This window comes from Alosa sapidissima, chromosome 11, assembly GCF_018492685.1.
Source record: "Alosa sapidissima isolate fAloSap1 chromosome 11, fAloSap1.pri, whole genome shotgun sequence".
Classification (NCBI taxonomy): Eukaryota; Metazoa; Chordata; class Actinopteri; order Clupeiformes; family Clupeidae; genus Alosa; species Alosa sapidissima.
The window spans coordinates 10,241,171-10,258,670 of NC_055967.1; the positions used below are offsets into that span (position 1 = coordinate 10,241,171).

Genomic DNA, 17,500 nt, shown 5'->3' on the forward strand with positions numbered 1-17,500 from the left:
GCAGCTAGCAGGCGCGGTGCGTAATCCCCTCATTTGTTTGCGAGAGATAGCCTATTGAGGCCGCCGTGTGGTTTTTGTGCTTAGCACCTAGTGCTTAGCCTTTGGTTCACCTCAGAAAATGAAGAAAAACCTCATGGGGACTTGGCAACGATGCCAGCGAGTCACCGTAGCATGTGCTTTCTTAGCCGTGATTTAAGAGGCTTGTTCACTGTTCAGCTTCACTGTCAACCGGAGAGAATTAACACCGACAGGACAGGAGGGTGAACAAATATCATTATTACCGAACCCAGATGTTTTAGTGCAGGCTAAGAGTAAACACTGGTCTATTGTTATGAGGTTGAGCCGATATTTTGGAAGGAATTAACCGGTGAGTGGACTCATGTCAAATGTCAAAGGCAACGGCGTTGCTATGGAGAGTTTGAGATGAGGGGGGAAGTGAGTGTGTACTTGGACCGCAAGGAAAACATGACACCTCACATAATTCTTCAAATAATAAACAACTCTTGCTTTTGTTTATCTAGCAGCTTACATCAATATTTGTCACATTGTTTTTGTTTCAATATCTTCACAGGTTTTCATAATCCAATGTTGTGAATCTATCAGGCACATGATGTTTCAAAATGCCTGCCTGACTAACAAAAACCCTACATATTTATAAAGAAACAAAATTTGAGGAAACACGCTAAGAGGCCAAATTGACGGTAGAAGTTAGAGCCATATCTCATGTTGTTCCCTGGAGTGAAATACAAGCTCTATTTGGCAACAGGGCCGAAACAGAAAGCCAAGACCCTACGTGCTTAGTGCAAAGATGTCTACCAGCTCAAGATAATTTAGTGATTTACAGCATGCACCATGGAGAAAGTTCATTAAGATGATGTAAAGCCTTATATTATTTATAAAGCGTTCTGGGCAGGTTTACTTAGGCAGGTCCAAGAATGGCTGCTTTAATAGTAATGTAATGTGTGTTGGTGTGTATGTGTATGTGTGTGTGTGTGTGTGTGTGTATGTGTATATGTGTGTGTGTGTGCGCGTTGTATACACTCCTCCTGGCAGTGCCATCCGTGCTCACCTCGTTCTGTCAGGCACTCTGTGATGAACCTTCTACCAACAAAAACAATAACAGCGGATGGGTCAGGTCCCCTGGCTCTGTCTGCTGGGATATTTACACCAGGCAGGGGGGAGATTGGGATCCGTGTGACTGGAGCAGGCACGGCACTGCATGTCAAAGCACGACTGATGGGATGTGGCAGTGTTGGTGATGTTTGGTCACGCCTGCAGGTAAATCATGTGAGGAGAAAATGTTTCTTTGGGGGGTATGAGAATTTGTTTGGACTGGAGTCCCCCTTGGTTTCCTTTCTCGTGCAGGTTTTAATCCATTCTTGGAGAGCTCCACCAAAGCAGAGCAGAACAGAACCATGACTCACCGACACCTCAAGGCTGAGATTCAGAGCTGTCAGATGGGTATAGATCTGCTTTGTTTTATGCATGGCTGTATAGGCTACAAAGGATGAATAGTCTGCATACAATGCATATATGCATGTCTAAATACAAATGCAAGTCACACATACTCACACTCTCATGGATACATACATGCATGCACGCACACACACACACACACACACACACACACACACACACACCACATGATTACATTTTCATACACGACGCCACACACACACATACTCACTCACACACACACACACACACACACACACACACACACACACACACACACACACACACACACACACACACACACATGGATACAAACGTACATGCATACACGCCACACACCCACACAGAATCACACATGTATGCACGGGTTCACACTTATGATTTACCCACCTACACACACACCAACACACACATGCACACTCTTTTAGATATGCTTCGAGTCATAAAAGGCTTAGCTCAGATTTTACAGCTCACAGCCTCTTTGAGGGACTTGAGGGAGATTTTACACCTCATATCTCCTCTTCATCTCGTTGCTCCCGAACCAAAAATGGTGAGGGAGCGAAAGCCTGATCCAAACACAGATGATCCAGACCTGAGTGCGTAAAGACACACACATGCACACACACACACACACACACACACACACACACACACACTGTACATACACACACACACACACACACACACACACTGTACACACGCACACACATACACACACACACACACACACACACACACACATACTGTACACACACACATGCACACACACATACACACACACATACACACACACACACACACACACACATACTGTACACACACACACACACACACACACACACACACACACACATACTGTACACACACACATGCACACACACATACACACACACATACACACACACACACACACACACATACTGTACACACACACACACACATACACACACACACACACACATACACACACACATACACACACACACACACACACACACATACTGTACACACACACACACACACACACACACACACACACACACACACACACACACACACACACACACACACACACACATACACACACACACACACACACACACACATACTATACACACACACACACACACATACACACACACATACACACACACACACACACACACATACTGTACACACACACACACACATACACACACATACTGTACACACACACACACACACACACACACACACACACACACACACACACACACACACACACACACACACACACATACTGTACACACACACATGCACACACACATACACACACACATACACACACACACACACACACACACATACTGTACACACACACACACACATACACACACACACACACACACACACACACACACACACACACACACACACACACACACACACACACACACACACACACACACACACAAGAGTGACCTAGTTCTGAGATAGAGGAGCAGCCACTCTAATAGCCTCCATCACTGGATGGAGTTTCCCCTGCACTGCCAGCAAGAGAACTCTTGGAGATAGATACGCCCCTAATGGACGGAACTGAGGTTTGGCGAAATCAACACCAATAAGGACTTCTGTGTCCTGATCTTTCATTGATGAAGATCAGGCTAAATCGGATATGTGGCCATCTTCGCGGTGACTCTTCCGTTTATTTTCCAAAAAAAGCTCCCGAATTCTGCTACCGTCCTCTTCACAGGATACACGACCGCAACCCATTCACACTGTGACAGATGTTGCACGCCCCTGCTTATCCGTCCAGCCCAGTGGCACGTCCCATCAAATCAAACGCAAACAGTGGAGGTTTGGACAGCACATGCTTGCCTTGTCCTGGTATTTTTTGTGCGTTCTGCATGCCAAATGACCGAATCAAATATAGACTCTGAAACATTCACATGCTTATTATTCTTGGAGCTGGCGGCCACTTGGACTCAAGCATCTATTTCCAGTCGCAAGGGCTGCTGGCCTCAGGAAGGACCTGGCTTAAGAGCGGGATTTCGGAGGGGGGGGGACTATATAACTTTTATTTCCCTCCGTGGCTTAACACAAACAGCCTTCACGTTTACTTACTGTTAACTCATAGTTTACTTAAGTCTGCTCACTGAAACAGCAACCCATGGCAGACAGACATCTGACACACGAGAGAGAGGGAGAACGAGAGAATGAGAGGAGAGACAAAATAAGATGCTCATTGTCCAACAATTTGACATTTGATTTTGTAGTTTTTGTATAATTTTTAGACAGCAGGCTCCAGTTTTCGTTTCCTCTGCTGTCATCACCTCTGTGAGTTACTGTTGCACTGAGTGATTCATTCAGCCCCATTCATCATGGGCAGAGGTGGGTGAGGCTAAACCACAGTAAAACTGCATGTTAAAGGCCAATGACCTCATGCACACACACACACACAAACGCACACACACACACACACACACAAACACACATTAAACCTTAGACACACAGACACATACACACACACACACACACACAAAATACACACCTCAGTGAAATCTTTTACGACCACCAACATATATGTCAGGCCACACAGACGAACGAGTGAGGAGAAACTTCTCTCTTTCTTTTCTTTGGCTTCTGTTTTTTTTATGCTTGTTTCTTTCACGGCTCATAGATATTTACTCTGCTGCAGAGAGTGTTTGTCTTCAGCTCTCACCGTCTCCATGGCTGCACTCATTACTGAGTGTTACTGACTATTATATTGTGCCTTTGAGTGTGGCTTTGCAGCGATCATTGTTTGTATATGCATCTGTGTGTGCGTGTGTGTGTGCGTGCGTGTGTGTGTATGTGTGTGTGTGTGTGTGTGTGTGTGTGTGTGTGTGTGTGTGTGTGTGTGTGTGTGTGTGTGTGTGTGTGTGTGTGTGTGTAGCTGTGTGTGTGTGTGTTTGTGTGTGTGTGTAGCTGTGTTTGTCTATGGGAAAATGAGTCTCGGGTCGAGGTATGAGTGGACATTAGACTAGAGACACACATGTTTGTGTGTGGCCACATAAATCAGTTTATGCGGAAAAGATACATGTGTTAGAGTGCATGGGAGCAAAGCATTATTTTTTGTGTGTACAGTATATGTGTGTGTGTGTGTGTGTGTGTGTGTGTGTGTGTGTGTGTGTGTGTGTGTGTGCGTGCGTGTGTGCATATGTGTGTGTGTGTGTGTGTGTGCACTGTATGTGTGTGTGAGTGTGTGCGTATGTGAGTATGTGAGTGTGTGTGTGTGTGTGTGTGTGTGTGTGTGTGTGTGTGTGTGTGTGTGTGTGTGTGTGTGTGTGCGCAAGTATTGGTGCTGATTATCAACACCATGATGCAACACTCCATCACTGCTATCTGGCCACTGTGATAAGGCCTGGGCTGTTTGGAGAGGGTTCTCAGCTCATTCTTCCACTCCATTAGAACACATGAAAGGTTCCAGCGGAGCAGGTAAACACCAGTGCAATCTCTGTGGGCCTGATAAATAGCACAGGCATCAGGCATCGCACCAGGAACCAGACAGCTGGGAGCCAAAGCTCTGTCACCGGCCAAACCAGTAGCCAAAGACTGCAGCAGCAGCTCCTGGTGGTGCCCACCCAGACCAATGCGAGTGCCTGAGCCAACGCTGACATGTGCCAATGTCATAACCAGCAGGTATGCCAGCCAAAAATGCCAACACTCCCTCCATCAGCGAATCATCAGCTGATCCACTCCCTTGTTACCAGACATACCATGCTGGGCAAAAACCAATGAATCAGTCTGAACCACAGCCAGTGGAACCAACCACCTAGGCAAATAACTTTCCTTAAAAACAAGCCAACACCAAAGCTAAGAGCGATGCCAGCCAAATCATAGCCAGGGGCAAGGACTCCACCACACATCAGTATTATAAATGGCATCTGCAAATGCTGAAACCGACAGTTCCATATTTTGCCAACACAAACCTACTTCTAATACTTCCACCACACAATACACAATGGCCCTTTAAATGGATCATATAAAGGGGTGCCTTGTTGCTTCTTAAGAGGCCTCGGGACGCTCGATGGTGTTTTAAGCCCTCACCGTCGACTTCAAGGCAGCGCTGCAACCATCGACTTCAAGGCACCTAACCCTAACCTTAACCCTAACCCTAACCCTAACCCTGGCCTAAACCTATTGCCTTCCAGGCAGTGCTGCCTGGAAGACGACGTTGGGGGCTTAAAACACCATCGTGCCCTCGGGGTGTCATTCATAGAGTCTTATATGGATCATTTCTGACAGCAAACATAATATAAGCCTCAAATAGAAACAACATTTTCATGTGTCTGGTATTACATCGCAGAACAATATATTCCTGTTGTGGTCAAAATTTCTCTGCCGCCATCCCCCCCACCCTCGCATTGCTATGAGGCTGCTCCTCAGACAGGGAGAACGAAGCTCGCCTGCAACTGCCAGTCAGCTTTAAATGTCCGACAGAGCACAAAATACAGAAACTCCATTTAAATACAGTCAAATAGCATGGTGCTATGTCACATAAACAGAATCCCTTTCTATGCACGACTATTTCCATACACTCACATCCCTGGAACAGTAATGCAAGAGGACATTCAAATAATACTCACATCATTAACATACGTGGATGTTGTATACATTCACACACATAAATTCCACATAAATTGTGGAAATTACAAACAATGAGAACCAGTGGTGACGGTGGCCAGAGACGAGCGCATGGCTCAGCGCACGTAGGCACTGGCTCTTCTCCTGGAGCTGCTCTAGGATGGCCTGGTGGGGCGGTGAGGTTTGGTTTCACCACGGCGGCCTCACTGTGACGCGATGCATGCTGTGTTTGTGGTGGCCGGTCTGGATGGACTACCTGCCACAGGGAAAATACTCCCTCGTGTCCAGAGAAAATGTGCTGACTGGTTTTTGTCAGTGGTGGGTGTGTGTGTGTGTGTGTGTGTGTGTGTGTGTGACAGAGAGAGAGAGAGAGAGAGACAGAGAGAGAGAGAGAGAGAGAGAGAGAGAGAGATAAAGAGAGCAAGAAAGTGCCCATGAATGTGTCAAAGTGACTGTGGGAGCCTGGGAGGAAGTGTTGTGTGTGTGTGTGTGTGTGTGTGTGTGTGTGTGTCTGTGTGTGGGAATGTATATCTGTGTAGAGGGGGAAAAAGTGTATTTGTGCGTACACTGCATGTATATCTTAGCTTGAGTATTAATGCAGCATGTGTCTTTGTGTCTATGTGTGTGTGTGTGTGTGTGTGTGTGTGTGTGTGTGTGCGTGTGTGTGTGCGCGCGTGTGACTCCATGAACTGAACTATGCTGTGCCGTATCTTTGACCGTATGAAATGCAGCACTCCTCGGCGGGGACATCTCTGTTAATCATAAATTTGCGAGGCGCTCTAAACGTTTAACCCCCATTTCAGTGAGTTACGTCCTATGCGCTGCTATTCCAAATGTATTTATTTCAAAAACAAAATCAACAACAGAACACATAAATCACAAATAATCAAGAGAGCAGCCAAGAGACTATCAAGCCATGCAGCCTGAGAATAACTCCAGCCCTGAACTCACAGAATGTGCCGCAAAAACATAAAATAAGACCGAAAGCAAACTCCTATCTCATTCCCCCAAAATGTGCTCCAGCAGAGCCCCGTACTTTACCTTTGTGGCTCAACGTGACCCTGGGCAGGCTCTGTTTCGCAGCCTCTACAGCAGGGAGGGGGATCAGTAACAGCATCCCCAGTAACCCCACACAGAGCTGGGGCGAGGGCAGCCTCCTCTCCCCCCGAGCGGTGCTGGAGCCAGAGATCCAGGCGGAGGTCCCCAGCAGGGTCTGTGGAGCGTCTGCTGGCCGCCCGAGGCTGCTGGATCCGGGCAGGGCTCGCTGGATGTCCCGCTGGGCTCCTCCAGAGCTGTGCTTCGGATCTCTTTTAGGGCTCATGGTGAGACTGAGCGGCAGCTGAAGAATGGTACCTCTCTTCGGCACTACAGAGAGAGAGGAGAAGAGAGAGTGAATCCAACAGAGAGAGAGAGAGAGGGAGAGAGAGAGAGAGAGAGAGAGAGAGAGAGAGAGAGAGGGACAGAGGAATACAAATGCAACAGGTTAGACTCAGAGCCAAAGGAGGGGCTCTGTAAGGAAATATGTGTGTGAGTGTGAGTGTGAGTGTGTGTGTGTGTGTGTGTGTGTGTGTGTGTGTGTGTGTGTGTGTGTGTGTGTGTGTGTGTGAGTGTGTGAGTGAGTGTGTGTGTGTGTGTGTGTGTGTGTGTGTGTGGCATTCATAAGAGGGAATGAGCATGGAGACAAAGTGAATTAATAGTAATCAGTGTCCGAGTTAGACTTAATACCAGAGCATAGTGCAACTTTATATACACACATGTAGGTGTGGTGTGGTGTGTGTGTGTGTGTGTGTGTGTGTGTGTGTGTGTGTGTGTGTGTGCGGACTTGTTTAATAGACCCTGTGAATGCTCAGCTGTTTTGCCATGGTGCCCTTTAGGTATGTTGGCACATTTTAGGAGTCCCTGGAGCAGCTGCTGCTGTCCTATTCAGATCCTGTCTTTTGTTCGAGTGAGGACTCTCCCACTCTTCCCTAAATCTGTTTACCGCAAACAAAGGCTTCGCCTCGCTGGACTGCCTTTAAAACTTTCAGTGAGAGCCCATCAGTCCTTTACACATCTAACACAAACACACACACACACTCTTTCTAACACACACACACACACACACACACACACAGACATACACACTCACTCACGCACATACACACACAAAGACAGAGACACAGAAATAGACTTACACAAAAGCCACACACACACACACACACACACACACACACACACACACACACACACACACACACACACACACACACACAGTCACACACTCCATCTCATTCCCTGATGAAGGGGTCTTGGCCCACAATAGCGGCCGACTTCCTCCACCTTCATTTTTCAAAGTGGGGTGCGGCGTAAAGCCACATGTTGGAAGAGGACAGGCATGACGGCCAGACGAGACGGCCCCTTTCACGAGACACTCAGGGGATCCCCATTGAGGAGCGACACGGCCATTTTCTCGCCAAGGTCTTCCTCCTCTCCTCTGTCAACGCCTAGCCATTCTTCACTGGCCCCGGGAGGACTTTGGGGGAGGTGGGGGACTGGGGGACTGGGGGGGGGGGGGGGGGGGGGGGGGGGGCGTTAGGCCACTCACTCACATCAAAGCGCTGTCCAGTGTTGGTCCTATTCTGTTGGCCGCTGGGTACAAAATACCTTAAATACTTTGGATGCATGTTTGACCTTAGGGTCTGATAGGCAGACAAGGCCGCGCCATAGCTAGTAATGCATTGAGGAATGTCGCCTGGAACAGAGTCAGATATGCTATCACTCCTATTTATACACACCCACACATACAGTATGTGCGCACACACTCACACACACACACACACACACACAAACACACACACACACACACACTCAAGGGAAGTGCTCAAACACACACACACACACATATGCACAAACACACACTCTCTCACACACAAACATACATAGTACACAAACAAAGTGTAAAGTGCTAAAACACACACACATATGCACAAACACACACTTCCTCACACACAAACATACATAGTGCGCAAACACATACTCATGTAAAGTGCTCAAACACAAACCAACACACACACACACTCTCTCACACACTCACTCACTCACACACAGCAGAGCACTGGACTGGGGGATTATCTACCTTTCTCAGATATTGCTGTCTGCCACTGACAACCGAGAGGGATCGTCCTGATAGCACAGTACAGTCTGTTTATTTAAACAAACAGTTTCACCCTCCCTCGTCCATGTTGCAAAGATAAACGGCTTCATTTGATGGATGGTAAGCTAGAGGAATATTCTGTGGGGTAGCATCAGGATAGACAGGTCAAGAACCCCCCCCCCCCCCCCCCCCCCCCCCCCCATACCCACACGTGCACAAATAGGGAAGGATTTGAGAAGCGGTGGAGAGGGCCCATTTATAAAGCCATCTTGCATAGGCGCCCAAAGGTCTCAGACCTGGCTTCCTCTGCCCTGGCCCTACACTTAGGGCTTCGCTCTTCTTTTGAGGAAAACAACAGATCCAAACGTGTCATTATTGCTTTATGGTGACCGTTAGCGCTGGGAGTTCCCCGAGCTGCCTTCTCCCGGTTCTGGATGAGAGCACTTTTCATCAAGACCCTGTCATTGTCCTTGCCCGTGGGACGTTCCAGAGGATGAGCACAGTCATCCCTCATAATCAGCTCCCCTTGTCTCCTGCTGAGTGATAGCTGCAGTATTAAGTTTTTAGCATTTCCATGGTGATTATTCCTCACAAACCTTACATATTTGTATTTCTGGTGTTTTTGGCAGGAGTCAATATTCTTTTCCTGATCCAGATTGAGTGTGCTCAAATAGGTATTTCCTATGGGTCGGTCTTAAATGCCACTGATGTCAGAGTGAACACAAACATATGTCATATGTAATGCAAAGATTATAACGTGCGGGTAATGCAAAGATTAAGCCGAAATTGCCTCGTTTAAGAGGACTGCGTTCAGTTCATCTGCTCACGGTGCGCTCATTCTCAAGAAAAACAAACTGTTCGGATAGCGAAACCACGAGGAGCTAAGGGGTCAGTCACTGTAAACCAAGGGAAAATAATGTAAGAAATATGGAATTATTTGTTCAAGAATGAAGAATGTGCTTCTACCAGCCCACCTTCATATGTACCAACTGACCTCTGACCTGTTGTATAGTTTAAGTGTGTGTCTATGTAAGTCTATGCGAGGCACAGAGGACTACACACTGTGTGCTAGTGAAACTCTAGTGACACGACCAGAAAACTTAGTTAAGTATTTATTGCTCCAGGCTGGTTATTCAGATGTGTTTTTCTTATTCGCGGTGATTTTAGACAGACATAGACTGGCCTACTACAGGTTAAAGTGGTATAAAGCGCTGGAATGTGTATGTGTATATTCTCCTAACATTACTGTAATATAAGACCAATTCAGACCATATTCAGACTTTCAGAAGTAGATGTTTTCTTTTGAGTCTCAGCTCCAATACAATGTGTCAATAGACGGGTTGGAAAAAAGGTCTGATGTCTAAGTTAAACAACAAGACGTATTGGTCAATTCAATGCCTTGTGCATGCTCTGCTCTCTTACAGTGTTGAGTGACTACAGTTTCTGGAGTAAGCCAGTCTGTAAATAACGTTGTGTTGCCCTGCTGCCCCATTTCCCCCCTCTTGCTTTGCATTCTTGTTGATTTAGGTTCACATGCGAGAATACCTGTATGACAGAACAGCGGTTATCCTGACACGATGGAATCTCAATGTGGCTGCTTTGAAATAAAACAGTTACTCTAGGTCAGTGCATGATATCATCTGAGGTTTGATCAGAGGAGCCTGGAATGTTTATCTCAGCAGACATTCATACAAGAGGTTCAACACATCACATTTTCCATTTTGTGAAGGTAAGGGACCATGGAAAAAGAAGACACAATCAACACAGATCCGACTCTGCTAATCTCTGTGATGTGATTGTGAAGATTTCACAATGGGCAAACACCACAGGAACATATGGTTGCAGTGAAAAAACAGAACTAAAGAATAATTATTGTATTAACTACAGCTATCATGTCACATTAAGGTGTTCCTCAAAAGTGAATTCACAGGACAAAAGTGAATTCACAGGTTAAAAAGAAAGAGAATAAAAGTGTGTAGACGAACTGCGTGGGGAAGCGGGAAAGGAGAAACAAGGATGGAGAGACAAATAGATGAAAAGAGACAAAGAGAGAACATTTAGATAGCAGAGAAGACAAAAGAGGAGAAGTTAGGGAGGGGAGATATGGATATAGACTGAATGGAGACCGAGAGAGAAATCAAGGTCTGAGTGGAGTTGCTGCAGCTTCTGTTCTCCTTCTTGCCTGAGTGAGTAATGAGTGTGTCCAAACACTTGCGGCGTGGAGACACCCAACACCGGCTGGTTTATTTGTTGGCGCATTTGATCTCTTGTTATTGGGGAAAGCTCTGCTTGCTGTACTCTCAAATGCCTAATAAAGTCAATTCATCATTCCACTTGTGCCAGCTGACTGGGCAGCTATGTACTGACCCAACTTCAAAGGTTTTGCGTCTCTATATATATGTGTGTGTGTACAGTATATGTGTGTGTGTACAGTATGTGTGTGTGTGTGTGTGTGTGTGTGTGTGTGTGTGTGTGTGTGTGTGTGTGTGTGTGTGTGTATGTGAGAGAGAGAGAGAGAGAGAGAGAGAGAGAGAAAGAGAGGAGAGAGAGAGAGAGAGAAAGAGAGGAGAGAGAGAGAGAGGGCTCTATGGGAGTATTCCAAACTCAATTTAGCATCTACTGTACTGTATAACCTTAGACACTATTTAACTGCTTTATCACAGGCACTACTTCGACTAAATACAACTGCATTTTCCTCATACTTATTACTACCTTCCTCAATATCTGTTAATTATTTTCCAAGACACTTCTGCAGCTCAACAATCTCATGCGAATCCACCTTGAGAAGAATTTAATATTGACTTTTTTTTCTGAACTCCTCATTTACCGTAATTCGCACCAGATCTGCCAAAAACGTCTGGCCAGGGGTCACAGTAATGATGATAAAAAATGTCTGACCACGTCCAGAAAGTTCTGAGTATGAGGTGACTTTTGGCCATAAGCCACAGCTGTGTGCTGGAGGGCCGAGAAAGATCAAATCCACCAATCCCCCGGACAGTTACTTTCAAATATACCTTCCATGGGTAACCTCCACATCACAAGTGCTCTTGCCTCCTTCTGTCATGGCTTGTGCCTTGAAACACTTAGCCTATTATACCAAAGGGCCCCACGGGAGGAGGATTAAAAGTATCAGATATCATAGAACTAAGCGAAGGAGAAACAGAATGAACAGAGAGAGAAGAAAAAGAAAAAGACACAGTTGAATGAGGTGCTGAAAACAGCGGTGGTAAGAAAATACAGTATTCTTCCATGACCCCTTCATGAGTTTTGGACATGGTTAATGACACGGCCATAAGTGCTTTTTCTTTTATTGCCCGAGGCAGAAACTATCTGCGGCGTCAGCTCAGGTAAACCCACTGTAATCAAGGGGAGGGGACAGACAAGGGCAGGGAACAAGGCTTTGCCTCATCACATACATTCTGTCTCTCTCTCTCTCTCTCTCTCTCTCTCTCTCTCTCTCTCTCTTTCTTTCTCACTATCTCTCGTCATTCTCTCACTATCTTTCTTTTTCTCTATGTCTCTGACTCTCTCACTCTGACACTCTTTGTCTTTCATTTCCTCCCGTCAATATCTCTTTCTTTTCCCCTTTAGCCGTCGGGATGATTGATAGAATCACTTGTAACCCTACACACTGTGGAGTGGAGCTCTGATTATCATAATGGGCCGTGACAAAAAATGTTGCCCACCCCTGGGGCTTAATGCTTGTAAGACGACAAAAACCATCCAGGGAAATCAGCTCAGGTGGATCCTGCACACACAGGTGGAGGGCTATCGGGTTCTCCCTGAGTCTACCAGTGTCTCTGCTGGCTGTACCAGTCCAGTACAATAAAAAATGTGTTTTTTTTTGTCTTGCGTCTTGCGTGTGCAGTGGTGCTTGTGTGCGTTGACAGCAGCTCATTGAGAGGAAGCAGGTGAGCTGGAAGAGTGATCGCAGCTTCTGCACTTCACTCAAGCACCTCACCGATAAGCCTGTCATCTGAATAACATGTCAGGTTCACCTAGCCAACACAGGCCAAAAACAACAGAAGAGAGAGAGAGAGAGAGAGAGAAAGAGAACTACACGCCCCATGTATTTCCCTCAGAGCGGTCAAATGTACATTCTCAAATGTACTGAACTTTATCATGAGAATTGTGCACACAGATATCCATCACTCTGTATGTTATCTGTGTGAGCCTGTTTGCTTATGTAGTATTAAAATGACTGATCTGCCATCCTCGTCTGTGGAAACTGCACCCTGAGAATCGGCGGCGGCGGCCCTGTGTTGTGGTCACCGCCGGCTACATGAAGTAAGGGCGTGGAGGGGAAGAAAAACTCTGAGAAATCAGACCTTTTCCTCTCCTCTGCTCCCTCTGGCTCGGGACTCACACGGCTTTGGCATCCTCGCGGTTTGGCTTCCCTGGTCCTATAGAGGACAGCCCTCCCTCTCCCACAGTAGATCAGTAGCACGTCTGTGTCAAAGCCCTCTATTTCACTTGAGGCCAGGCAGCAACCTCTTTATGCACGAAAGGAAATCACATTGCGAAGGCTGGTTACTGCCTGTTTAAGGGCAATATTACCATAAAAGGACAGCAGGCATACTGATCGAAAGAATGAAGTCCCTCCTTGTTTGAAGAGTCCTATTGGTAAAGGTTAAGTGCATTCTTGTATCTATTTAGGGCAGCAAATGTGAGAATGCACTTCACCGAGGTTACAGGGGCCACCTATTGCTCTCATCCAGCCTATTCAAAGACAGGGTTACCAAAACATAAGGAGGTCTGGTAGACAAATTAACTTGGAAAACCTTTATCTGGAAAGTTCAACTGGTTGTTTGTGTGTGAGCGTACGCACGGTGCCAAGGGAGCATGTCTGAGTTACTGTGTGTGTGTGTGTGTGTGTGTGTGTGTGTGTGTGTGTGTGCGCATCAGAAAAGCTCCTGTTACAAAAGCCCAGTCCATGTTTTTTTTAGACATCACTCTGAAGAGTGGTGTCAGAAATTATCCCAGAATTTATTTACTCCTGTCACTGTGACAAGACCTACTGGACCCCTGCCAGTAAGAGCAGAAAAACTCGCTCTCTCCCTCTCTCTCCCTCCCACTATCTTTTCCTCCTGGCAGTAGGGTGTAAAATAAATGTGTGTATAGCCTGTGAAATTTCATAATGAGATAGATACCAAATATCTTAGAGCAGTGTGCTCTAGAACCTTTGATAGATACTATAGCCTTATAATGACGCTGGTCTCGTGTAGCCTAAACAGCTTGCTGTGGTATATCGTGTCTGTGTGTATAATTCGCCAGAACAGGAGAGACGCAGATTTTTCCACGGAAACTCTCTCTCTCCCAGTGTGTGTGTGTGTGGGGGGGGGGGGGGGGGGTTAGTGCCCCGTTGCCGTTGAGAGCGAACAGCGCCAGGGGAAACCCACTCCGGCACGGAGTCGACCTCATGAGTAGCGCAGGCACCAGACAAGCCCATAGTTCACACATACGCGCACACTCACACAGGCGACGGAATCTAGCGAGTCAAGCAAGACGCATGAGGCAAGGTCTGAGCGCGTGTTATTAGCACGGATGTGAGAGGAGGGAGTCGCCCGTTGGATGAACACTCCGATCGCTCAACAGGCTCTGACAGTCTGTTTCCCATCATAGCCCACTGACAATTTCCTTTCAGCTTATATAACAACTCAACGACATAATGGTATTCTAACCATTTTACTTGGAAAACAAATGGCAACAATATGTAAAATCTAAAAGTGCTAAAAAAAAAAAAAATCATAGCCTAAAAATAAGTATTTCACTTTACTGGGAGCACTTATTTTGGACGGCGTCTCAGTGGAAACACGTGTAATTTACAGTTCATTTAACGTTAGCTACTTTATATAAATGTATATTCCAAAGAAATAGACCACGATGGGATGCAATTCGGTTAAGTTTCCAATCGAATCAAGAGCAGCAAACAGATACTACAACAACAGAACCCTGAAACAACAACTGATATGTCTGAACTTTCGGTGCCAGCGGAGATATCTTCGTAGCCTATAGGCGCCAGGAGAGGCAAATCATGTGTTTCAGTTAGGACAGTTGCCGCCAACCTGATAATAATTAATGATCCGATAAGTGGAGCTTATAAAATCTTTCCATATAGGCTAATGCTGTTGTTCCATCTGACAAAGTGAAGCAATGAATATAAAAGCCGCAATATCTAGCGCAGTAATGTCTGGTTTCTGATATTAAGCTAACCTATAAGGCTACTTCACATAAAGCTACAACTTCGTCTTTGTTTCTAAGTAAGACGTTATGTTTTCTGAGAAACTCTGGTTGCATCATAAATGTGGAGTCTGGCAACATAAGTGTTAATCTGCCAGAGGTTATTATAATGTTAATAACTAATAACCCACCTAAATACAATCGAATCGATAAAGTCTCTTACCTGTACTCGTCGGTAGATGTATGATTTATCCTGGAAAGTCTTGAGTGAGTCGTCAATATATAGGTGTCTCCGGCGACATACTTTCTGTAAATGTCATGAGGATTCCCTTCGGCAGACTTATTCAGACTATGAAGCAGGTCACAAATTAACAAATAGGCGTTGAGTAACCCCAGCGCTGTGAAGAAAAATGTTGCTGAAAGTTATACCGTCCCAAACTGAGGACAGTCTGTTGTTATCACTCACTGTTTAGTTTCCCAAATTTATTCGAAAGAGCGCTCGAGTGCGCAGTGCAGTCTGCGCCAGTGGTGAACTTGCTGTGCCCTCGCGTCTGCGGGATTCGTGGCTCGCCCCGGGAGACCGCTGATGTCCAATTAACTTGCAGCTAGCAGGGTGGAATTCCGTTTAGACAACACAGCACTGGCAGAAGCACTGGAATCCATTCACTTTCGGTTTAAACAAATGACAAACGATTAAGTCTTAATACAGACCGAGTTATGTATATCCTACTGTTTTTATTTTTACGCAATTAATAAAACTTCTGAATATGTAAATCGATTATTATTGATGGAATATCCGGAAAATCGAGCTTCCGTATTTCATCTGTTCCAAATCACGTCAAGTTTGGAATGCAGAATAACATTTTTGAGTGGAATTTGGCTCAGTTAGGATTTCTGTGGTGTGGTTGGGCGGGCAGTGTCACAATTCCTTAGCCAGACAGCAAGTGATCAGTAGTTCATCCACATGTACCTGATATAGTGCGTTTATGAAGCTCATATACTTTATTCCGGACCTCTGGCTTAAAAAAAAACGAGGGCACAATTCAGTCATTGTGTGAGTGCACTAGGCTAAAAGGTGACTCAGTTGTGGCATGTCGCCAGTGTCATTAGTCCACATACTCTGTGGAATACAGTTATGCAGGCATTTATGTGGCCCTACACTGAAACAAAATGGCAGTGGACGGGATTATTTTCCAGATTGTGTTTAGATGGTTCCATCATTATACAGCAGCTTTATGCACTGGTTTCTCACACATTCTTGTAACAGCTGTGCAGTGTAATCAGGAGGAATATCAACCTGCCATATTCATATCATGAGAACCCTGATCTAGGGTGTGAGAGTAGATCTTCCTGGCGACAGACACACACACACATACACACACACACACCATGCGGCGCCTGACACAGAGTTGTACCTCAGCTGCTTTTGATGAAAGACTCATAAATCAACACTGTTACATAAATGTTTGTGTGTGTGAATGAGAGAGGTAGAGAGTGAGTGAGTGAGAGAGAGAGAGACAGAGCATAACTATGTGTATGTGTGTGTATATGCATATGTTGCTGCTGGTAGGTCTGTGGATGATACCAGGTGGTGTCCCTCAAGCCTCTACAAACGTGAGTGCAAACAGACTCATACATCAGCACGCAAGTTCCTTCACACACACACACACACACACACACACACACACACACACATACACATACACACACACACATACACACATACACACATACACTCACACACACACACACGTACACTCTCTCTCTCTCACACACACACACACACACACACGTACACTAGGGAGAAAAAAAGCACCTAAACAGATCCTGTATGGCTTGTGTGATATCACTGGGTGTAGATACCACTCAGAGCATGGGACTGTGGGCCGAGCCCTTATAGATAGCGCAGGTGTGGTGTGGCAGGCACGCAGGCTGAGGCCAGCTGGCCGTCCAGCCTGGTCTGGGTTCACTGATCTTGGATGGATCTGCGGATGCCGCCGCCCTGGTCTGGATGTGAGGAGAACAGCTCCCAGGAGAAGGGTCGCGACCCCTCCACTCACACCAGGCGGGGTGTGGAGCCTCTCCTGGGGATAACAATTGCGAGATCTCTGCGTCTCCCGCCGTGTG

The 17,500-nt window shown here is 46.1% G+C and overlaps 1 protein-coding gene across 1 annotated transcript in view; it reads right to left on the minus strand.

Annotated features, from left to right (window-relative positions):
• Nucleotides 1-15,906, minus strand: part of sema3d (sema domain, immunoglobulin domain (Ig), short basic domain, secreted, (semaphorin) 3D) — a 47,133-nt gene extending 31,227 nt beyond the window's left edge. Inside the window, exons 1-2 of the mRNA XM_042110168.1 lie at nucleotides 15,597-15,906; nucleotides 7,102-7,425 (exon numbers count right to left, since the gene is read on the minus strand). Coding sequence (XP_041966102.1) covers nucleotides 7,102-7,381 — 280 coding nt within the window. The 5' untranslated portion in view covers nucleotides 7,382-7,425; nucleotides 15,597-15,906. The remainder of the gene's footprint in view (nucleotides 1-7,101; nucleotides 7,426-15,596) is intronic.
• Between the last annotated feature and the right edge of the window lie 1,594 nt (nucleotides 15,907-17,500).